The following is a 21,600-nucleotide window of genomic DNA, read 5'->3' as shown; positions in this document are numbered from 1 at the left end:
TTTGCTATATGTTTCTTTGTGTGGGAAAAGTGCAGTTTTGATTGATTGCGCGCATCTGATCTAGCTTTTGAATGTTACTTGAGAAAGAAATTATGTGTACTCACTTTATTGTCGACATTTCAGCCCTCAGACCCTCAAAGTAAAAGATTGGGTAAATCAGATAAAATAAAAGATTTATTGAATGAAGGTCTGAGGACTGAAACGTTGTTCATGAAGCGAATTCTTTGTTTTTTTCACAGTCAAGAGTTTTTGATCCTACACACCTATCATTAAGACTCTCCGGTGTGCAAGAGCTTTACTTCTGTTTACGTTTTGTCAAAGGATACTCCACCGATTTAGCATTACATTTATATAACACTGTTGGACTCGAGCTGTACAGTCAAAAAAATGGTAACGGCTAATGCACTATAGCCTCAAGCAGAGATGAGGAGCGGGCCACAGAGGTTTCCACACCCCCAAATTCTTTTTCATTTTCAAACTTGTAGTTTTCAGCCCCAATGAAATTGATCAGACTTTACGCAGCCCCCTCACTTTCAGGAGTACTCCCCAAGACCTGAAAACTTTGATGTTCCCCTTTAAAATTGCACAACAGAAGCATAAAATGACATTCTGTGAAAAATTCAACAATCAAAAAAACTCAGATGAACCAGAAAAATCGAACTGGTGCTCATACTCGGGTTAAAAGGTAAACAGATGTATGCCAATGTAAGTTACATGAGCGCTTAGCAACATAATGAAATCCAGTGCAAACAACATGATTCATTTCACCATTAATAGCTTTACAAATGTATTTTTGGGAGTTGTATTGGGTTGTCTGTTACTCTGTCGATACACTGGTGTTATATCTTGTTTTGTGGACCAAAAATCCAAAAATTACATTTGTATGTTATGTTCAAATAATCAGTAAAATAAATGACTGACATGCAGGGCGTGTTTCAGTTGGTAACCATTTATAAATATGTTCTTTTTTTCCCAATACATAGGTTTGACTGTACAGATTACAATCAGTTATCATGAGATAAAAACACATTCTTTTTAATTGTTTTTAATTAAACTTTTTATCACAGCGATCTGAAAGCTCACATTTACAGACAAGAGAACTCTGCTCAGCAAGCAAATACATTAAAATAAAATAAAAGAACCTTTCGCGTTTGTCTGGTGAGGTCGAAGGAAAATGATAAGGATAGTTCAGGGATAGCAGTCTCCTTATCTTGATCCGAACATTGTATCACACACCAGAGTGGGAACACTGCTATACATGTTTCTGCTTGAGCTCATGGAAAGAATAGAACATGCATCAGACTATTTACAGCAAACTAATATACACAGACAGCTTGAAACCATACACCCTCAAATATCCTCAATTTAGAAGTCTTGTTTAAATTAAGTATAATACAGTTTATACCTTCATTTCTGTAAAGATAAGTAGGGCATTTCTCTGGTAGCAGGTGAAACTGAGAACGGACAGGAGACAGGAAATGTCTCTCTTTAGATATTCTTTATCAGAGAACCAAAATAAAATGTTACAGACAAATGGTCTATAACTTTTCCCACATATACAAATAACTCCAATATTCTTATTATTCCACTTTCTCTAGCACCCAAACTCCCCAAATATGGAGTTTCTGGGTACCGAAACATCAGTCATCCTTTTTTTTTTTTTTTGCAGTAGATTCGACTAAATTTCAAGATGTGTGCAAGAACAGTGGATTAGACTGGCTAATTTAGAGTTAGAGGACTTTAATGGATATTTTTTTATGATGTGGAATACTTAAATATGATCGGCCTCTTGAAACAGACTTGCTTAACCAACAAACCCGAGCTGGACTGAGTGGAATATCTGAGTCAGTATATACAACTTGTGCTAGAAAGTCTATACATCTTCACCAGTTTAAAAACATTGTTTGCTCTTCATATTGTCATTCATCACTGCTTTGTAAATCATATAGTAATAGTGTCTATGATAGTCTGGTATCACTGGTCAGAGATCTGACTGATCACACACCCACTTTCTCCAAATTCAACAATCATAACAACAAAGTAAGTAAAATACATAAAGTGCACCCTTAGTTAAGAACTTAACAGGCATTTTTAGTGCAGAAGTGGCGGAATAAAAATGCATTGTGGGTAAAAAGAAACGACAAAATAATGCAGGAGAAAGGGAAACGTCTGCAACAGTGGTCGTGTATGCATTTGCTTGCTTTTAATCGCTGAGCACTATCCATGTTAACCCATCACTAGCATATGTACTGCACTCTCTTAGGAACACACAGCGGTATTATGTAGGGAGGAGGGACAAAGGCGAACTTTGATACTCATGTTCCCACATGATAAAATCACCTACCACAGGATTTTCTATTCATCATTTGAATAGCATCCTTCAGTTTCCAAAGATTGAAACCAGGAACAAATGTATTTGCACTCAAGGTATAATGTTTTTGTCTGATACAGCAATTTGTCCTCAAAACAAGTTTTATGAGTTCTGCAAAATAATCATTTGAGCTTGTACAAAACTACAGAAACGGATGCTGCGCCTGTTTATATAAGCAGATGGTTAAACAAGTATTCAAAGTTGTTTGTTGACAGGGAACACGTTAGCCTTGACAACTGGTTTAATGTCACCCTAAGGCATATCATGAGGTCTGTGATACAGAAATGATACTAAAAGGAAACAGAGAAAATCATAATTTAAAGTGTTTCGTGAATGATTTAATCAACTAAAAATTATGCAGAAATAGTCTAAAGGTAGACTTTGATATTCTGGGTAAGATTTGAATCTACATGTGTGCTTATCAACTTAGAGCTAAAAGCAATTCATTCATTAACTGACTGACAGGAAATTAATAGGCAACTAGTTTGATAATAGATTGATCATTTCAGTCATTTTGCAAGCAAAAATGCCAAACCTGCTCTGGTTCTTCTCCAATGTGAGGATTTAGTTTTTATATGATATCACACTGAATATCTGTGGGTTTTGGACCATTGATCGGACAAAACAAGACACCTGAAGACGTCACCTTGGACTCTGGGAAATTATACTGGGCATATTTGACTATTTTCTGATATTTTACAGAAAAAAAAGACATTGAGGCATATTGCAGCATAGAAATCATTTTCTTGCATTAAACCACCACAAAATCTTTTTTATTCTGACACAATAGAGGTAATTATATCATTCAAAGTTGGTCAGTGTCCCTCGTTCCTTACCCTGGTCAGTTTTCCACATCCATATGACTAGCAGTGGGACACAAAGGCAGGGTTAACAGAATACAATTCAAACGCAAACTATGTTTTGTTTTATTTCTATGTACAATATATAACTTAATTATAAATATTGTCATTTTTCTCTTAAGTACTGAGTTGTTTGAGCCATTTGTATTTTCTGAGCAATGTACAGTATTGAACATATAATATTGTATTACATAGAATAGAGCCTACTAGCAACCTTGGTTAAGAGCACACTTTGAAAGAACAGAAGATGGATACAGAGTCCACAAGTAGAGTCCGATGATTAGTACTTTCACTCTTGCAGTCCCACCTGTTGTGTTCACTTGTGGGAACTTTGTGCCACGCATCATTTTGGAAGTGCACTGGTCTTTGATTCAGTGTGAGATCAGAACTTAGGACCCACCTGTTATCCTACCTGTGTGCAGAATATGATAATGAAATAATCGCTTCTCACTGTTAGTTATGTTTTTCATATAAGATAATGTCTAATACCCTAAGTGTGTGTGTGCCAGCTGTGGGGTTTTCTCTCTGATTGGATCTGTCTCTCATGAGTTCTTTAAGGTGAGTTCGTCCATGTCACATACACAAGGGTCAGCAGCATCTGCTGTTGAGCTAAATATTTTTCTATTTATCTCCTCTCACTCCCACTAACAAGCCCAGTCCAACCAACCAATCACAGGCAGGCCATCACACATTTGACTCCACAAATGGTCTCTTTGGTTTGATGGGGGAGGTGGGGCCTTGGGTCCGGGAGTCACGCGAGAGCTGGCGGTACATGTTGTCCTGGTAGGCCTGTGCCACGGGCAGAGTCCTCGCCACTTTCACGTCCGGGTAGGTGGGCACCTGGCTGACCCGCTCCAGGATGTCCCCACTGCCGCGGGAGCCGTTGGCCAGCTTGCCCAGTGAGGGGGGCTGGCTCTGGGAGTAGTAGTCCTCCTCCAACAGGTGTCCATTTTGGGCGTTGTTTGTCTTGTTGTAGTAGGCGATATTACCCAGCGAGGCGGGGGGACTGTAGGTGGAGCCTTGCTGGACTAGCTGGCCAGGCGAGGTGGGGCTGATGGCAGAGTCCATGGATGTCATGGCCCTGGACCGTGAGGGCTGATGCAGGTACTGCTGAGTTCGCGCCGTCTTGTCTATGATGCCCATGAAGGGCGTGTTCCGAGAGCGGGTGGTCTCGCCCTGATACAGTCCCCCGCCGCCCTGGGAGGGGGAGATCGGAGAGATGTCATCACAGGCGCGCTCATACGTGGCTTGCAGGGGGATCTCCATCTGCTGAATGGAAGAGGAAGGCCTGAAGCCTGGCGCTAAATTCGAGGTGGATCCAGTTGAGATATTGTTGCTGGAGGGGGAGAATCGAAGGCCTACGCTCTGAGAATGGATTAGAGGCCTGGGGGTGGGCACGTGCTGCTTCATCTCAGTAGTATTGGCACTGACGGGGCGTCTCACCATATGGGGGATTTCAGGAGAGCCCAGCTGGCAGGGGGGCATGGCGTTGGCGCGCTCCAGTACGTGTTCAGAGACTGGGTAGTAGGCGGCTGACTGGCTGCGGCTTATCTGAGGTGTCTGGCTGTAACGGATGCCCCCCGGGCCCCCGCTGCTGGCGCGGTAGGCAGAGGAGGGGCGCTGGGGTAGCTCATCCTTCAACAGGCCCGACTCCATAACCCCTCCTCGGCCGCCGTGCTGACAGAGGGCCCCAGAACTGAGGCTGGGCTGAACCTGGGGCATGGACCGTCCATCCAGGGAGGGCTGGTACACCAGTCGGCTTTCCACGTCCACTGAACTCCCTTGGTAGCGACCACCCATGGAGTGCCCCATCTGGCCACTGTAAATGCTGTTGCCCATCACATTGCTGGGTTGGTTTGTGCGGACTATTTGGGCTATAGAAGGCTGAAGACGAAGACCTTGGGCTTGGTGGTGCTGGGAAGACAGGGAGGGCTGCGAGCTCAGCTGGAATGAACGCTGGCTGCTCATCTTAGAGAGGGGAGATTTGGGTCGGCCAGGGAGCTGCTCTGTCTGGTAGCGCACAGGTGACCCGGACTGGGACCTGTACAGACAAACACTTTCTACTGGTGGACTGGCTCTGTATTGAGCAGCCCGGCGTAAAGGGGAAGGCGGCGGGCTCTGGTGATCCATCCCCTGACCCCCAGTACCCATAGGAGGTGGGCTGAAGCCGTAGGACTGCTGGTGCACCGGGGAGGTGTGAGGCGGGCTGTGTCGGTAGTGGGAGTTCTGATGTGTCGGGGAGAGGGAGGGCGATGTGGGCTGGTATGAACCGCGGGTTGGAGAGGACATGGAGGAGGAGGTGGGGTGATATTCGTAGGGCTGGCCCATGGGCGAACCTCCAGCTAAGTAGATCTGATCTGGATGTGTGGGGGAGAGCGGTGGGCTCTGAATGATGGGAAGGCTGGAAGGATTGGTGAGAGACTCAGGAGGGGGCAGACCCACAGACATGGCCTCCAGCTCCTGCTCCAGGTAGTCCTCGTCCTCAAACAGGTCCTGGACGGGCTCCATGTCCTCCAGACGGGGCTCTGGGGGAGGGGGAAGAGGCATGGACAGGGACAGGGACAGGGACTCCTCCTCTTCTGGGGGAGGCGTAGGAGGAGGGGAGGGAGGAGGCTCCAGCTCCAGGTCTTGCTGCTGGTGCTCCTCCTCATTGAGCTGGTGACACTCCTCCTCCACCCTCTGGAGCAGCCGCAGGATCTCTCGGTTGTTGGGGCACTGCTTTATGGCTTCATTCAGGTCCTCTAAGGCTTCAGGAAATTGTCTGGGAATAAGAGAATGATGGTTATTTTGGGGATGTAAATGTAGGATGTAGCTACAGAGACAAAATGTATATCCAAGAGAGTATTTCACTCTGAAGGAGCGTACCTGCTGCTACGCTTGGCGCGTGCCCTGGCATAGTACGCCTCATACGATTTTGGTTTCAGTTCGAGTGCCTTGGTAGCAAATTCCTCAGCCATCCCAAAGTCCTGGAGAGATTGAGCAGAAGAGAACAACAGTATTATCCATATAATGTTCCGATGTTTGATAAACGTCTCAAAAGTTCATCTAAAATAAGTCTGCTTTAGTAAATCCCGCCGACTCACGTTCATTTTCCTCCGACATCGGGACAGGTTGAGGAAGAGCGATACTTTGAGTTCCCTGAATGTCTTGAGGTCCTCGCTGAAGCCTTCGCGTGGAAACTTTTTGAGGGCATACTGATAACGCTGCGCTGCCTCCTTCACCTTCCCCTTCTGTTGGACAAAACAGAAAGAAGTCTGGTTGTGAAATAAACAGCTAATCTGAAACCTTCACAAGCTCACACACTGTGACACAGAGATACATTTATCACACTTATTTGTTCTTAGTATGAGCGCATTCTCAGAGAGGGGAACTTTGAAAGCCTCATAGTACCTGTGACGAGAGACTACTCGGTTGTTATTGACAATAAAATACTTAAACTAATGTGTTTTGTTTGGGATATTACAATACAGTTATACGAAAAACATGCATTGTGCATAGAGTCATGATTAACATTTATAAAACTAAGAACTTTAATTGTCTACCTTCTCCACTTAAGTCTATATTGCTCATAACGGTGCTTGCTGAAAAAGTAACATATACTGAATTGGTAACTGGTATGATATCAGTATGTTTTTATATTTCACATTTAAAACACCATAGCGCAAATTTATCTTTAACTCAAACTATGAAGTCTGAGCTACAGAGTGCACAGCCCTGCTCTCTCTCTGACCTTGTAGTAGCTGTCCCCCTCCTCGATGAGTTTGCTGAGTAAGATGATCATGATGTCGGGTTTGGAGGTGGCCATGGCCCATGTGGCTGGACCTGGGTAACACAGGAAGGAGCAGATGAAAAAAAAAAAAAAAAAAAAACACAATGAGAAAGACACACAGTAATACGCAGAAGAGAAGGGAGGAGCGACTGGGAGTCACACTACACACAACAATAATAACAGGGATGAGGACAACAGTCAAAATGGGGAATGGAGGAGAAAAGACAGGCAATCCACTGCAGAGAAAAGATTACAAAAATCTGCTCTGACACCTCGAGAACACTGAGACCTCGCTATGGGACATCAGACCTGGGTCAAATACTATTTGCCAATAATTGTGAGTGTTTTTATTAGCGAGTTTGCCCAATTGGGAGTGCAGAATGAGCACATTTTGACTTGTTCTCACATGGTTGATTAAAATGAACTGCAGCGATTACCTGCAAATACAGTTTTGGCCCAGGCAAACCCAGAGTAGATGTAGAGTACAAAAAACCCCAAACAAAAATAAATAATAATGCTGTCATGTCTTTCTATTGAGACACATTTTCTGTCTTGTCAAGAAGTGCAGATGTACAGTAAATCTTTGTACTACTGACTGATTCAGGGATGTGATCAATAACAGCAGAGAAGCAGGAAAAACTCCCAGTAAATACAAGTGGGAGTCGTGTATTTAAAAAAGAAAAGAAAAAAAAGACACTTCATCCCTGCAGACTGTTTTATGACTGAAAAAAATCAAACACAATCCCTTGACTGAAACTGACGTGTCTTTTCTGTATCTGCGCAACAGCAGTCCTTGACACATGTACACACACACACACACACACACACCACGGAGATGAAAAGGAGGGGATCTTGCACAAGGAGACACAGGGCAGGTACAATAAACAAAAGAGGCAAGCAGGAGGGATATAACAGAGCTCTGCAGGCGCTAGCTGTCCTCTGAGCTGGTGGTAGTGGTGAGGGTAGGAATGCTGCTGACTGGCCTAGCTGACACTGAGGAAACGTCTGGAAGATGAACGATGCACAGTACAGTGGTTTATCACCTTAGTCTGTGGTGGCGGTGGTACAGAGGAATTACAAATACATGCATTTTTCTGCTAAATCACTACCACGCAAGTGTTACTGAGGGTCTTCCGTCATGCATCTGTGGAATGGAAGGTCAACACCTCGATACGACGTCACAGGCTGGAGGCCGGGCATGCTGTCATTAACCACTTGAACGTTAGCATCTACCTCTAGGCAATCCCGACTGCATCACTGTCAGTGCTAATACCTTTGCATGTTATTATTTGTCAGTTTGAGAAGGTTTTGGTAGCTAAGCTGGCCTGCCGACACTTAGGACGACACAGACAACACAGAGAGAGGAGATAGAGCTGTCAAAATGCCTGGTGGGGTGAGAAGTCGACAGCCTTGGCTTTACCTCGGGGCCGACTGGGCAGCGTCTGACATCCTGGGGCCGGAGAGAGAGGCGGGGGATAGGGGCAAGAGGGGGGTATTAGGTGAGGAGGGGGAAAGGAAGGAGGAGGAAGGAGGTCATGAGCAAGGGAAGGAGTGTAAGTGGGAGGGCAGAGCAAGGGTGGGGAGGAGGGCAGAGCAAGGGTGGGGGGGAGGGCAGAGTTGCCAGAGAAAACAGAGAGAAACAGCGAGAAGGTGAAAGAGAAGGAGAGGTGATGGCAGTGGTGGTGGAGGAGGAGGAGAAGTGAGAAAAGGAACACAAAAAAAGCAGCAGTGAGAAGCGGAGATAAGTGCCTCAGCAAAAAAAAAAAAAGGAAAACAGATACCGAAAAGAAACACCGCAAGCGCTAATAACAACCTGTCTCTGAGCAACCGCAGAGGAATAAAGAGAGAGCATGTGATTGAGAGAGAAACAGGGAGATAGTGTGAGCGACAAACAGAGGCACTGAGAGAACATGACAGAGAGAGAGAGAGAGAGAGAGAGAGAGAGAGAGAGAGAGAGAGAGAGAGAGAGAGAGAGAGAGAGAGAGAGAGAGAGAGAAGCAAAATAACGCACCGGCAACAGTAGTACAATAAAAAGAAACACACATCAGAGCCATAAATAGCTGAGGAGAAGCAGCACGATGCGGCAGTGTGGGGGGGAGGGGGGCGGATGACATACAGTAGCAGGAAGTGGTTTAAGCAACATGGAGACACGAACCTGAATCCATGGCTTACTGCAGTAAAATGCTACAGTGCTCTATAATGACCAGCAGGACTTAAAAGGAAGTGCGTTTTCATCTTTGGACTCTTCCCTTCATACAGCTCATGCTTGCACTCCAATGCATGACCTTTTCAACCAAAATACAACCTCAAATTGTATCTCATTTCACAGCAGGCAAATGACCTTTTATTACGGCGCTACAGGACAAGGATGCTGCGTTTAGAAGAGGTCCTTCATGAGCTAAATGGCCGGCCCTCGAATCCGTCCACCTGCTCTTACCTATCTTGGCTCCTTTCTTGAGCAGGGCGACCACCACCGACGTGTTTCTGCAGCCCACCGCCCTGTCGAGGGGACGCATCCCGCTGTAGTCTACGTGCTCTATCATGGCCCCGTGGTCAACCAAGAACTGGACCTGAAAAGACAAAGAAATGTGGTGAGAATAGCTGGGAAACCTTCTAAAAGAACAATTACATGCTTTTAGACACATAACGAGTTTGGAATAATAGTCAAATTTATTTATTAGGATAAACCCCTTAAGGTGTAGCATCTTGTTTTTGAGGGGGTCCCAACATATATCAGTCACTAAAAACAGAGGAGTGGCAAAATAATAAATAATACAATTATCAATACGGCTCTCTGATATCAATTACCTTGTTTAAAGTTCTTAAAATGACTCTTTTACAATTACAATCTAGTCCTTCTCCCTCACTGAAGAATCAAGAATCAAGTTAAAATGCTGGGAACAAGACGTCTCCTGCTTCACTGGAAAGTTCGTTCTCAGTGTTTGTGCACTGGATAGTGGGCCGTCATTGGCTCAGGGTGAGCACAGAATGAAAGCAGATGAAAAAGGTCAAACATCCACATTTCTGAGTGGAGGGGAACTTTAAAGGCCCTTTTCATTTATGGCCACTTACCACTTCAGAGTCCCCATAGAAGGCAGCCAGGTCGAGGGGCGTGCGTCCGTTCTTGTCTGCGTGGTCGGTCGCGGCTCCGCTCTCCACCAGGCAGCGGACGACAGGTAAATGGCCTTTCAGACAGGCCCAGCTGAGAGCGGTCAGACCCTCCTTATCCATCAGAGACAGAGAGGCTCCTGGGAAAAGACACGGCAGCAGTGAGACACAGCTTGGCGTCTTTCACTCTGCACTCTGTTGCCACGTCTGACATTTTTGCTATTTTACTAACTGCAAAATTCGGTTTGATGGAATTTTGAAAGCTGTTGCTAATTTAATTTGGTTGTAATTATTGTAAACACAAGTTGAAAACAGTAATTACGCTCGTGTTTATTAGAGCAGTGGCTGTGTGCTTTTTGTATGAAGGATTATGAGGTTTAGACAAGTATGAGAGAAGGAAATATCCTGGTACACCAAGTATTCTTGGATTCTTAGCTTATCTGGAGACAATTACACTATTATATTATATTTCAGCGTCCACAAGGAGATTGTTTTCCTCTGTGGCTTCATGAACATGTCAAATCCGTCTCTGTCTCTGACTTATAGATTGTGTTTGAATCCCTTCCAAAGAGGGAAAGACACACAGGAGCTGCTGTCAAAACACTGAGAGCAGTAGCATGGAGATTGGAGTTAAAAAGACATGTTTAACAGAACAATTCAAAATGATTCCCTGCGTCATTTTCAGTCTATCCTTTAAACTAAACTGACCTTCGGCCGTCATTTTTCAAAATCTTCCTATTCATGTTTGCAAGGATCTACTGATACTTTGGTTTCAGTTGTGCCACAAAATGTTCTTTAGGTAAATGCATAAAGCCCTAACTGACCCAAAATCTGTTCTAAACACTGGATTTTTATCTTAGTCACAGTCTGGTACCTTGAGCCAGTAAAAACTCAACAGTCCCCAGGTGTCCCTCTGAGGCGGCCATCATTAGAGGGGTACGACCCTGCTTGTCAGCCAGGTTGACATCTGCGCCGTGTGTAAGCAGGAGGTCCACGATCTAAAACACCCAAAAACAGCTCCTGTGTCATTACGTAACAGCGACTGGATGTCTTACTTGCTTAGTGTTTGTGAGGTGAAGACATGACAATCATTTTCATCCAATCGAAAGGAAATAAAACAAAAAATATTGGTTTCTAGAGCGTAATCGCCACGTCATTACTGGAAGCAAAAGTTAGTCTTGGTGGACACTAACCTGCCAGTGTCCCTGTCGGACGGCGCTGAACAGAGGGACGATGCCTCTTCTGTTGGGCTGGGCCACGGCTGCGCCCTGCTCCAGTAATAGACGACAAACCTCCAGCTTCCCTCGACCGGAGGCTGCAGTCAGAGCTGGAACGCACAAACACACAGAAGTCGTGTAAATGAAATCTGACTTTCAGTTTTTCTGAGTCTTACACAAACATGATTGTTGTTGGAAGAGGTGGGAGTTACCTATAAGAAGTCATTATTACACCTGCAATAACTGATTTTTTTGGCCACTTGGGGGCAGTGGAAACTTATGAAAACAGCATTTGAAATATCTTTTAAGTTGATATGGAAATCCTTTTAGCAAACAGTTGCTTATTTACATATCCAGCAGTTGCAGAACAACATTTGGAGCGTTTGTGTCCAAAGTAAGAAAGTAAGTCTCAATATTCACTCACATTTAGCTCTGTTTTGGTCTCAGTGTCATTTGACACACTGTTATAAAGATATCAACTATAGTTGAATCTTAGCCCTTTGGGAAAACACAGCATCTCTGGGATTCATTTTAAAGTCTTACTTGAAGAGAAGAAGAGAGAAGAGAAGAGGATACTTTTGAGATTTCTGAGGGAGCAGAGGCCTTTGAAAAGACATCTTCTCAACTGTAATGATTATAATAGGAATAATTTAAGCAGAGTGAATAAATCTCTTTTAAGCAGAGGGCTCGCAGCCTCAGTGGCGTGACCCCAGTTTCAACTATAGCCCAACAGATACTGGATTTTTGAGGCCGATACTGATAAAGATATATTGTTTTTAAACATGCAAACCTAACATAAACAAACAATCATGTTTCAGATCCCTCAATTAAAGTATTGTGACCAAGATACAGAGTTGTCAGTGCTTTCTGGTGGACAAACTATACAACGGTGGCACCGTCTCTAAATTACCTTAAGCCTAGTTTGTGCTGTAAGTTGTTGTTACTTAAACAATACACTGACAGTGATATATCTGCAATGAGATAATATCAGGTGATTTATTTTTAACTCAAGTTTCAACCTATTTATTCTTTGCTGGAAGAACACACAGTTCAGTAAGTAAATCTGTGCGTGTCGGTACACACACTCTCCCTGTGGCGGTTGTACAGAATAATGTATTTTCAGTTGACCTATCCAGTAACTCTGCGATTACAAATCATCTTCCAGAACGACTGTTATCCCTCTGATCCCTTATAAACAATGAAATTACGGCTGAGTGAGTCCCCTCTTCAACTGACAGTGAGGAGCAGCCTCTCCAACACTGCAGGGTAGGGGGGTGGGGTGGGGCTCACAATGAGGTTTCATAGCTTTGGGTTACGATGATACATTACATTTCTCTACACCCTGCCACAGGGCAATCAGACTCGTCATTTCTAAGCACCCTGGATCACATTCATCCTTCCCCCCTCCCCCATGTGAGCCCAGCCCTGTCGATGCTCCAATGACACCACTGCACTGCCATCAGCATCTGACGCAGCAGCAGCAGCAGCAGCAGACACAGGAGCTCTCATATCCGCACTGCAGCGCTCTGCCTCTCAGTGCAACACACAGGAACCCTCTCACTCCAAAACACTCCATAAATCCGTAACAAAACATTGTATTTCACAACTGCAAGAACCATTAAGCATTCACAGCCAGCTGTCAGTATTGACTGCAGGGTTTTATTGGTGTAATGTCCGGCTAAAGTAGGTATCCCCACCTGTCTCCCCCCACAAGGTGTCAAAGTTATTGATTTGAGCCCGCTCCACCTCCTCTTCATCTTTCTCTGGCAGGTCCAGCAGGTAGGACACAATCTGATGGGGGACAAGATTCAAGATGACACAGATTAATGTCACAGATAAACATGATAAGTACAAATAAATCATAAAAAAAACAACAACTTGTTATTATGAATCTACTTTCCTTTTTAATGTAATCTGATTAAATGTAATCTGATCTAAAAAGGCTGAATTTGAAGTGATTGACAGTCATCATTAGCAACTACATCAGCTGCTGGAACACAACAGTCATTGCTTTAGCCTGATTAGGATTTACCACATGAGGATAATTCATACATGGTTCCTGTCTCCGTTCATTGGCTTCTCTGTACGCCTCTCCAGTCGTTCCACTAACTTATTTTCTCTTCCATCACACTCTCGGTCTCTTCACTCCCTCCTTCACTCTCTCAAATTCAAATTAGTGGTCTGCAAAGAGATTTATTACATTTCCAAACTGCTTTCTCTCTCTGCCTGTTTGACTAACTATCTCTGCAATGAATTATCATCAAACGCCAACATTTGTTAACATTTTAAGCCCTTTTTCCTCCTGTGACCAAATGAACAGGACTCCGGTAGCTGTTAAAAATGTCTGACACACTGCTATGTTATTGCATTACTGAATATATTCTACCAGCAACCTTGAAGTGGAAGCAGCTCACAAAGACACAGAGTGTTGAAATAATAAGTAATTTAGCATTTTAATATTTTCTTTCCTCTGCAGCTTCAAAAACTAGCAAAATCAACCTCAACAAGTGCAGACCTTCAGTTCTTCAGAAGAGAAGAACTCCAAAAAGCTAAATTGTTACAGGAGCTCATTTTAAGACCTTAATCATTTTTGCTTTAAATCACTTAAGTCCCTAATTTGGGCTGAAGTAAATATGTCACACTGCATGATAATCAAAACCATTTCACCACCTCCCCCCTCCCTGCTGTACCTCTGTGTATCCCATACTGGCTGCAGCGATGAGGGCCTGCTGGACTGCGTGGCTCTTGGTGAAGGCTGCCTGTTGTTGGGATTGTGGAGACTGCTGCTGCTGTGGCCCCATGCCCCAGTCACACTGGATGAGGAACTTCACCACCTCCATGTGGCCCCTCAGGGCCGCATGAACCAGAGCGCACTGGCTGTTCTTATCCAGGTGGTCCACCTGTTAACGGGACATGGATTTGATCAGGAAAACAAACAGCAAGAAAAATCAAAGCTGGGGCTAAAATGTCTCCGTCTCCCTTTGCCATTTTCCTTCGCACACCTTCGCTCTTCTGCGGCAAAGCGCAGTCACAATGGCCATGTGTCCTCCGGCGGCGGCGTAGCCCAGCGGCGTCAGGCCGCTCTCAGACTGAGCGTCGACAGAGGCGCCGAACTCGAGCAGCAGAGCCACCATGTCCATGTAGCCCAAGTGGGAGTGGACACACAGGACGGGGGCGTTGTTCAGCACCTCCGTACGGTAGTTCACATTGGCACCGCCCAGCATCAGCAACCGACTCACCTGTACACACACACACACACACACACACACACACAATGTCAAACATAAAATGTTAACATAGCAAAGTATGACTTCAAATATTCAGACTTCAAACTCTCTCAGTCCAGAGAGAGGAAGATTTCCATGATGCATATTTTGAGAAGTAGTCTGGATTTACTACCCAGAACATGTTGAAATATTCTTTAAGTACAACTCCTCTCTAGCGCCTATACCTTGATGTTGGGAGTGTAGAGGTTTCGGAGTGAAGAAAGTGCAGCTGAAAGGCCCTCTGTGCTGTAGGATACCCACAGGCCTTGCAAGATAGATGAGGAAACCCCGACTTTCTTGCTGAGACCCTTGAACAGAAGAGATAGAGTGTAAATATTCATTACTTGGGAGCCAGACCACAGCTGTGTGGGGGCGTGTGTGTGCGTATAGATGTGTGTGGAGACAAATAATGGTATACCTTGAAGATATGTGCTTTGAGGATGTGATGGCCCAGCTCAATAGTCTGCTGTCTGTTCAGCTTGTTCTCCTGCCGAGAGAACCAGAAGGCCAGTAGCGTGTGACCGCTCCTGCAGAGAGGACAAACACACAATCCTTCAATACTTGAGAGTGACTCATCAGGTCATTACGCTGCGTTATCGTCTGCAGTCGGTGCAATCGGTTTTAATTATAATACAGGAAATGAAATGTTCCGGCTGAAAATATAACACATCCTCTGCAAGATAAACATAATGTACCTGTGACTAAACGAGAGATTTCTTTTTATACACGACTGATTAACTACACGACAGTATCTCAGAACCAATAATTGTCATATATTTGGTAAAACTGTGGTGCATAGTAACATTTGAATGGAGTTAGGTACCTCGTAATTTCAATCTTTGTATTATAACATCAATATATTTCACAATGAATGCTAGAAAATATAGATTTTTTTTAATCAGAATCCTATTAATTCTACTTCTGATTGATTACATCTGTCGCAGCAGATGAGCACAAGAGTTACAGCCTGATCCACCCTGACATCCTGTTTTCAGACGGGAAAATTCAAATTCCTTAAGCAAGACATGACGGACTTTCTGTTTCCTTAAGACCTTATATTACAAACCTTCTTTCTAAACATACATTATGATCACTTTCTGCCTCTCCTCTCATTCAGTCCTCCCCGTCCTCACCTTGGATCGCAGAGGAACTTTGTCTTTTCTCCTTCTTCTCTCCAGATCAGCCACTCCCTGAAGGAGGGGTGAACAAACATCCTGGTACCGTCCCTCCTCTTCACCAGGAAGACTGACAGGTTGTCTACGCGTTGCTGGAAATCCTCCCAGTCCAGCGTGCCCTGCAGCCACAGACATTGTCTTGATGTTATTTGATATTTATAGCCGGGTCATGTTGATAGTAGCCAGATTTCTCAGCATGGAACAACTTGCATCATTAGAGATTGCTTTTTGGAAGTTTAATTTCTATAATAATGGATGAAATATTAGACATTTGTGCTCAGTGCGCACGAAAAAATCCTCTTCATTTCATCTTGACAGCAAGCTGCTATTGCATCTTCCAGCACAAATCAAATATAATATACATTTATTTATTCTTTTCATGCAAATAAAACAGAAAGATGCTGTTTCTTTCAAATTGTTAAAGCCCATAAAAAGCCCATATTTCTAGTTATTCTAGTTCATGTAGGACCCCATCGTATTATTTTAATCAGCTTAGAGTAAGAAGCCGATTAAAATAATACGTTTTCAGTAGACCTACCTGTTGAATAAACATTTTAAAGGATGCTATGAATTTTGATTGAGTAAAATCACAGATTATCATTCCATTAAAGGGCTTGAGATATTAAAAGGTCTGAGGTCTTCCTACCTGCAGTGAACCAGAGTTGATGGCCTGATATATCTGCTCGTCAGTCAGTGGATGAAGCGAGGCCACGGCCACATTGAGCAGAGGAAGCGCCCGCTCGAACGATGACTGCGTGGGGAAGCGCATGTTGCACTGCAGCAGGTACACCTCTGCCAGGTTGACTGGAACCACCTGAAGAGGGAAGGAACCATAATGCTGATTTCCCCGGGATCGGCTCTACAGAATATGAATAATGCATCGTGTTTGTACAGCGCGTCTTCGACTATTCCACGTGGTCTTCGTCAGAGAGGAGCATGGGAATTTATCAGTTGTCTTTTTTTATGCAGTCTGGAAGCACTTCTGAATACATGAAATTAAATGAATCTGGGGGTTGTGATATAAAATATTTCATTATGAAATACTCTCTAAAACAATTCAACTGCATTATTTATCAAAACGGTGTTCTGAAGGCTCTGAGAGAAGATTTTATGAACACAAAGCATGTCAGAGTTCACGTAAGTAAAAAATGCCTTTCAAGTGTTGCCTTTGCAAAATATGAGCACAACATGTTTAGTTTAGATCAAGGTTTTTCACACATTTTGGCAAATTGGCACCATTAAAGTATGCTGAATTAGCTGTTAGAGTTTCCTGTTAGCGGTGTACCCATGATTGTGCAGACAACTATCACTGGATCGCTTTGATACCGAAGAAAACTTAAAAACATGATGATTCTCAGGCAAGTTCTGGAGTTATAAGAAGCGTCTTTTTTCTATGATTTCTAAGCAGATTTATGGACCTTTATTTGTGATGGACATCAAAGACTTGTTTCTTCAGAAAGTCAGTATAAGTCACACTGAATCTAACAATATTCGCATCATGTCTGTGTCTTCAGATTTCAGTGAGAAGGAGTATTTGCGGCAATCAGGCGCTAAGGGTTTTTGAAGTACCTTAATTGCCACTGTGTGCTGTGTGTCACAGCCACTGTCGCAGCTCCAATGCTGACCGTGTTGGTAAACTGGACAAATCAGTGGGCCAAACTACAATAACTAACTTCTAGTTGTTTTTAGAGCAACTGCATGCACCTATCCCTTTCAATCAGGCAGTATCTTTACCTCACATCTCTCCCTCCACGCCCTTCTTTCAACTCTCCCATGTGACTGCACCTGGCAGTTTGAAAACCATCAGTCTAAGCTAAACCTGCGAAAATCATTACAAACTAAACAATAACTCCATACCTTATAGCTGGAGCTTTTGAGGACAAGGTAGCCCTTCTCGATGAGGTCAAAGGTGAGCTTGAGGTACAGGTAGGAGCCCTGGCTCAGGGCCTTGAGGTGGGCGCTGAGCTTGCCGAAGGTGGTGTTGTCCATCTTGCCATTGAGCGAGATGTTGTTCTGGATCTCCGGGCTGCTGTGGATGCGGTGCAGGATGTAGCCCTGCAGGTCCTGGTCTATGGCGTCATTCTCCTCCAGGCCGTCCAGAGAGATGCGGTGGAACGGCAGCGCGTTGGTGATCTCCTGAACAGTCAGGAACAGTATATTGTGGTGTACTGGTGGAGTCATCCTGATAGATTTGACAACAGCCTACGTACCTACTCACTTAGGTACAATGATTCATATATAGGTCAAAAATAAAGTACAACATGCTATGAATAATAAGTCTACACCTATTTCCTCCTCATGAATGAAAGGTAAAGGCAGAGGAGATACAATAAAACACTTAAAATCCTCTGCATAATATAGGAAAAAACGAAAAGGTCAGAGACAAAGAAGGTAGAATTGTATTTATGACATATTCAATATTGTCAGTTAGTGGCCTCCAGTTGATGCAACAATAACCCGCTGATAATGTTGATGTAAAACCCTCTTAGCTGGCAGTGGAAACAATAACAGAATAATATATGAAGAGTCAGTTGCTGTTTAAGACCTTCCGTGCTGAATTTATAAATAAAAACTTTTGAATTAGATTCAATATGAAACAGCGGAGGAGCAGATACAAACAGTGGGATTTATTGACGTGACTGTGTGTCCTCTACCTGTAACGTGGTTCTGACTGTGACCACCAGTTTGAGCCAGGGAGGGAACTTGTTGATGGTTTTGGTGAGGAAGGACACGATGGTGTCTCCGTAGTCTGGCTTGTGGAACTCTGCCTCATTCAGGCCGTCGATGAGGATGATGAGGTCCTCCTCGGAGTTGATCTTCCTCTCTGAAACAGAGGAGATACCATTTAGCAGATTTACATAGAAATGATGGACTGTAATGCATCTTTAGCTTGAAAGTTCATTCTTGACATAGATCTAATTTACTTGATGGTCTTCCTCAGCAGAAGCTTGACATTGTATTTCTGTCAGAGCTGTCTTCTTCTTGATAAAAGCTTAACATTTCTGGCCAAGTCATATTTCACTTCACACTCAAAAGTGAATCATAACAGATTTAGTTTTCATCTCTATTTAAAATGAAAGCTTGGAACAATATTAATGTTGGAAAGAGAGAGAAAGATTCAGTTCCAGCATTGAGATTAGGAAATTTGATCTTCTTCATATTGAGTGCATTTCGCACAAGAAGCATCTAATATCATGCACCAAGGATTCGAGTCAAAGAATAAATTGAATACTGAGGTCTGAAGACGCATCAGTTATAAACTGCCAGAAGCTGTGTTTGAATGTGAGGCAAATACCTTTAAATATTATTATAATTATTATTACAAATTCCAGTTTATTATGAAGAATGTGAAGACAGAGCAAATAAATCAAGGTTATACAAACTGAACATCTGAAAGGCCCTTTAATCATTCACAGATTACTGTAGTTTACTGGATTAAGTTCACTCTGGACTGTTGTTGAGTTAAATGATTAAAAACAGAGCTTACTACATATTTTGTATAAATATATTAATTGTTTTTTATGCAATAGATTATTTACTTTATACAGTTGCCCCAGGAGAGATAAATACAATGTTGTCATGCTTTTCATGCTCATGGAATAACGTCTATACTGAATATCCATCATATTAAAGTGCTCCTGCATTTTGTTTTGTTTTTGTACAATATTATATTTGTTTTCTACCTTAAGTCTTGTTCTGAGACTGCAAGTGTATCACCTTTGTAAAGTGCATCCAGGGGCTCTAGGACCCCCCTCCTGAAGGAGGCCAGGGGGTCCTGGACGCAGGAGCGCAGACTCAGGATGCTCTGTAGGTGTGGCTCCCTCAGCATCTGCTCCCTGTAGGCAACGAGGTGCGGCGAGCGGCACAGCAGAGCCGCCACGTTGTGCACAAACTCCGGCACCAAGCAGGTGTAGGCGTTATCTGCCTGGCAGTAGTGGTACGCCACCACCTGGGGGCGACAGAGAGTTGGGAGAAGATTACAGCCAGGTCACTCAGAGAAATGTAAAGGTGAACGCCTCCATTCCCTTCTGGTGATTCTAACCTTGACCAACCTTTGGGTATTGCAAAACTGATTGGAGATCAGCGTCAGGGAGCATGGGAGTCAGATGACACACTTTTAGAAATAACACTTTTCTCAGGGCTCCGTCAGTGCAGGGCCAGTTTTCCCAGAGTCTACTACAGCTACAACTCATTTGGGATTGAGTCAACTTCATGGTGGATGATTGCAGTATAATGAAACATAATACTTCTCGTTTCGCTGTACGGTTTCAGCTATTAATAATTCATCGCTTCCGGCTGCCAAGAGAGACTGATTCGGAGTTAGCTCATGCATGCTCATGTGTTAGATGATTGTGGCACGAAGGAGTCAAGTGTTAAACTGTCATTTTTCACAGCCACGTACTTGAAACATGTTTGAATGAATGATTAAATGAATAAAAAAGTATTTGCACGGACATGTGGCGGCGTCAGAAAGTAGTCGAGGGCAGGTGAATTTTCTGAGAGGTTAGTCAACAATGGAAGCAGGTGTGACCGAGCGTTGCTGGGGATTGAGATCACAAAGAGTTTTGGTTTTCAGAGGCAGCGATCAGAGGGCAGTGAGGAAAAGGGGGTGGGAAAAAAAAGACTAATCAAAATGGAATGCTAATTTTTGGTCACAATGGAATAAAAGGGCTTTAAAACAAAAGGGGTGAAAAAGGGAGTGAGCTCAATTATTAATGCACAGAGTTAACAAGATCTAATAGCTTGGCTGGGAAATGGCTTTCTGCAGGTATAAATATTTCATAAGGCTCCCTGGCAAAGTTGTTTTTTCTTTTTTAAACACATCTGCATAATGCATCAGGCTGGGACTGGGGATGCAGATGGCTAAGCAGCAGGGGAGGGGGACCAAGGTGCAACAGCAGACAGGAAGAGGAGCAGGAAAGAGAGCCGCTTTCACACGTCACAAAGGTTTACATTGCAGGCAGGTTAAAACTAGTTAAATACTCCGGTAATGTGGTTTTAAAAGTCAACGTTTAGCACAAAAAAAGAGCTGCACGAAACTTTGAAAGTCTAAAAAACAACCCAACGTATCTCCACCTGTTTTGAAGTCTACCACCTCAGAAGCAAACCCTGTGTGAGCTCGCAGGTGGCACGAAACTTTTGACTTTCTTTCAAAAGCTTGAAGCCATATCACTCCTGACAGAACCTGAGCCGTGTCCCTGCTTGTATTTTTGGAAAAGGCATTTTCAAAAAAAGCGAATCATTGGCTATCCTACCGCCTATGTTGTCACTAATTGATTGAAATTAAGACATAAAAAGGAGTAATTTAAAATTATCTCGCAGTTTTTTCAATTATAGATGGACTGAAGCATGAAAAGCTCACGCTAAACTACAAACAACACAATTTACAATTATACTAAATTGACCATTTTAGTGATACAGCACTATTTCCTCTTAATAATAATATGTAGCTGCTCTTCGGTGAAGAAAAACTGAAAGAAAGAACTGACAATAGAATAGCATGCAAATGAGACCTCTGCCACAATACTTGGCAATTAAATATATATATTTTTTCATTTCACACAGCTGTGAAAGGATGAGGGGAACAGGAGGTGTGGGGAGGTAGTAATGTTCATAAGTATGCACTTATCATCCTGTAATATGCAGCAATCAACTGAATGCTGGAAATTTCCTGTTGAAATAACTACAAGCACACTTGTTTTTGGAGCAAATGGCTGAAAAATAGATAATTTGCATTTGTAAAAGGAGCCAATGGGATGAAGTCAAAAGCATACCAATCAACCAAAACAGATTATTTAAGTACTTAGAGACAAATGCTCCACACATATTGTTTT

The 21,600-nt window shown here is 43.4% G+C and overlaps 1 protein-coding gene across 1 annotated transcript in view; it reads right to left on the bottom strand.

Moving 5' to 3' along the window:
- Positions 1–3,109: 3,109 nt before the first annotated feature.
- The window catches only part of tanc2b (tetratricopeptide repeat, ankyrin repeat and coiled-coil containing 2b), a 64,110-nt gene continuing 45,619 nt past the window's right edge, over positions 3,110–21,600 (bottom strand). Inside the window, exons 8-26 of the mRNA XM_070926534.1 lie at positions 19,484–19,715; positions 18,421–18,590; positions 17,624–17,902; positions 16,413–16,580; positions 15,725–15,885; positions 15,010–15,118; positions 14,777–14,899; positions 14,328–14,564; positions 14,016–14,225; positions 13,023–13,116; positions 11,302–11,435; positions 10,983–11,106; positions 10,073–10,248; positions 9,438–9,570; positions 8,421–8,450; positions 6,962–7,053; positions 6,315–6,461; positions 6,097–6,197; positions 3,110–5,992 (exon numbers count right to left, since the gene is read on the bottom strand). Of these exons, the coding sequence (XP_070782635.1) occupies positions 3,916–5,992; positions 6,097–6,197; positions 6,315–6,461; positions 6,962–7,053; positions 8,421–8,450; positions 9,438–9,570; positions 10,073–10,248; positions 10,983–11,106; positions 11,302–11,435; positions 13,023–13,116; positions 14,016–14,225; positions 14,328–14,564; positions 14,777–14,899; positions 15,010–15,118; positions 15,725–15,885; positions 16,413–16,580; positions 17,624–17,902; positions 18,421–18,590; positions 19,484–19,715 (4,797 nt within the window). The 3' untranslated portion in view covers positions 3,110–3,915. The remainder of the gene's footprint in view (positions 5,993–6,096; positions 6,198–6,314; positions 6,462–6,961; positions 7,054–8,420; positions 8,451–9,437; positions 9,571–10,072; positions 10,249–10,982; positions 11,107–11,301; positions 11,436–13,022; positions 13,117–14,015; positions 14,226–14,327; positions 14,565–14,776; positions 14,900–15,009; positions 15,119–15,724; positions 15,886–16,412; positions 16,581–17,623; positions 17,903–18,420; positions 18,591–19,483; positions 19,716–21,600) is intronic.

The sequence above is a fragment of the Enoplosus armatus genome, chromosome 20 (assembly GCF_043641665.1).
Source record: "Enoplosus armatus isolate fEnoArm2 chromosome 20, fEnoArm2.hap1, whole genome shotgun sequence".
Lineage (NCBI taxonomy): Eukaryota > Metazoa > Chordata > Actinopteri > Centrarchiformes > Enoplosidae > Enoplosus > Enoplosus armatus.
The sequence above is the reverse complement of the archived record's forward strand: the minus strand, read 5'-3'. Positions and strand labels throughout refer to the sequence as shown.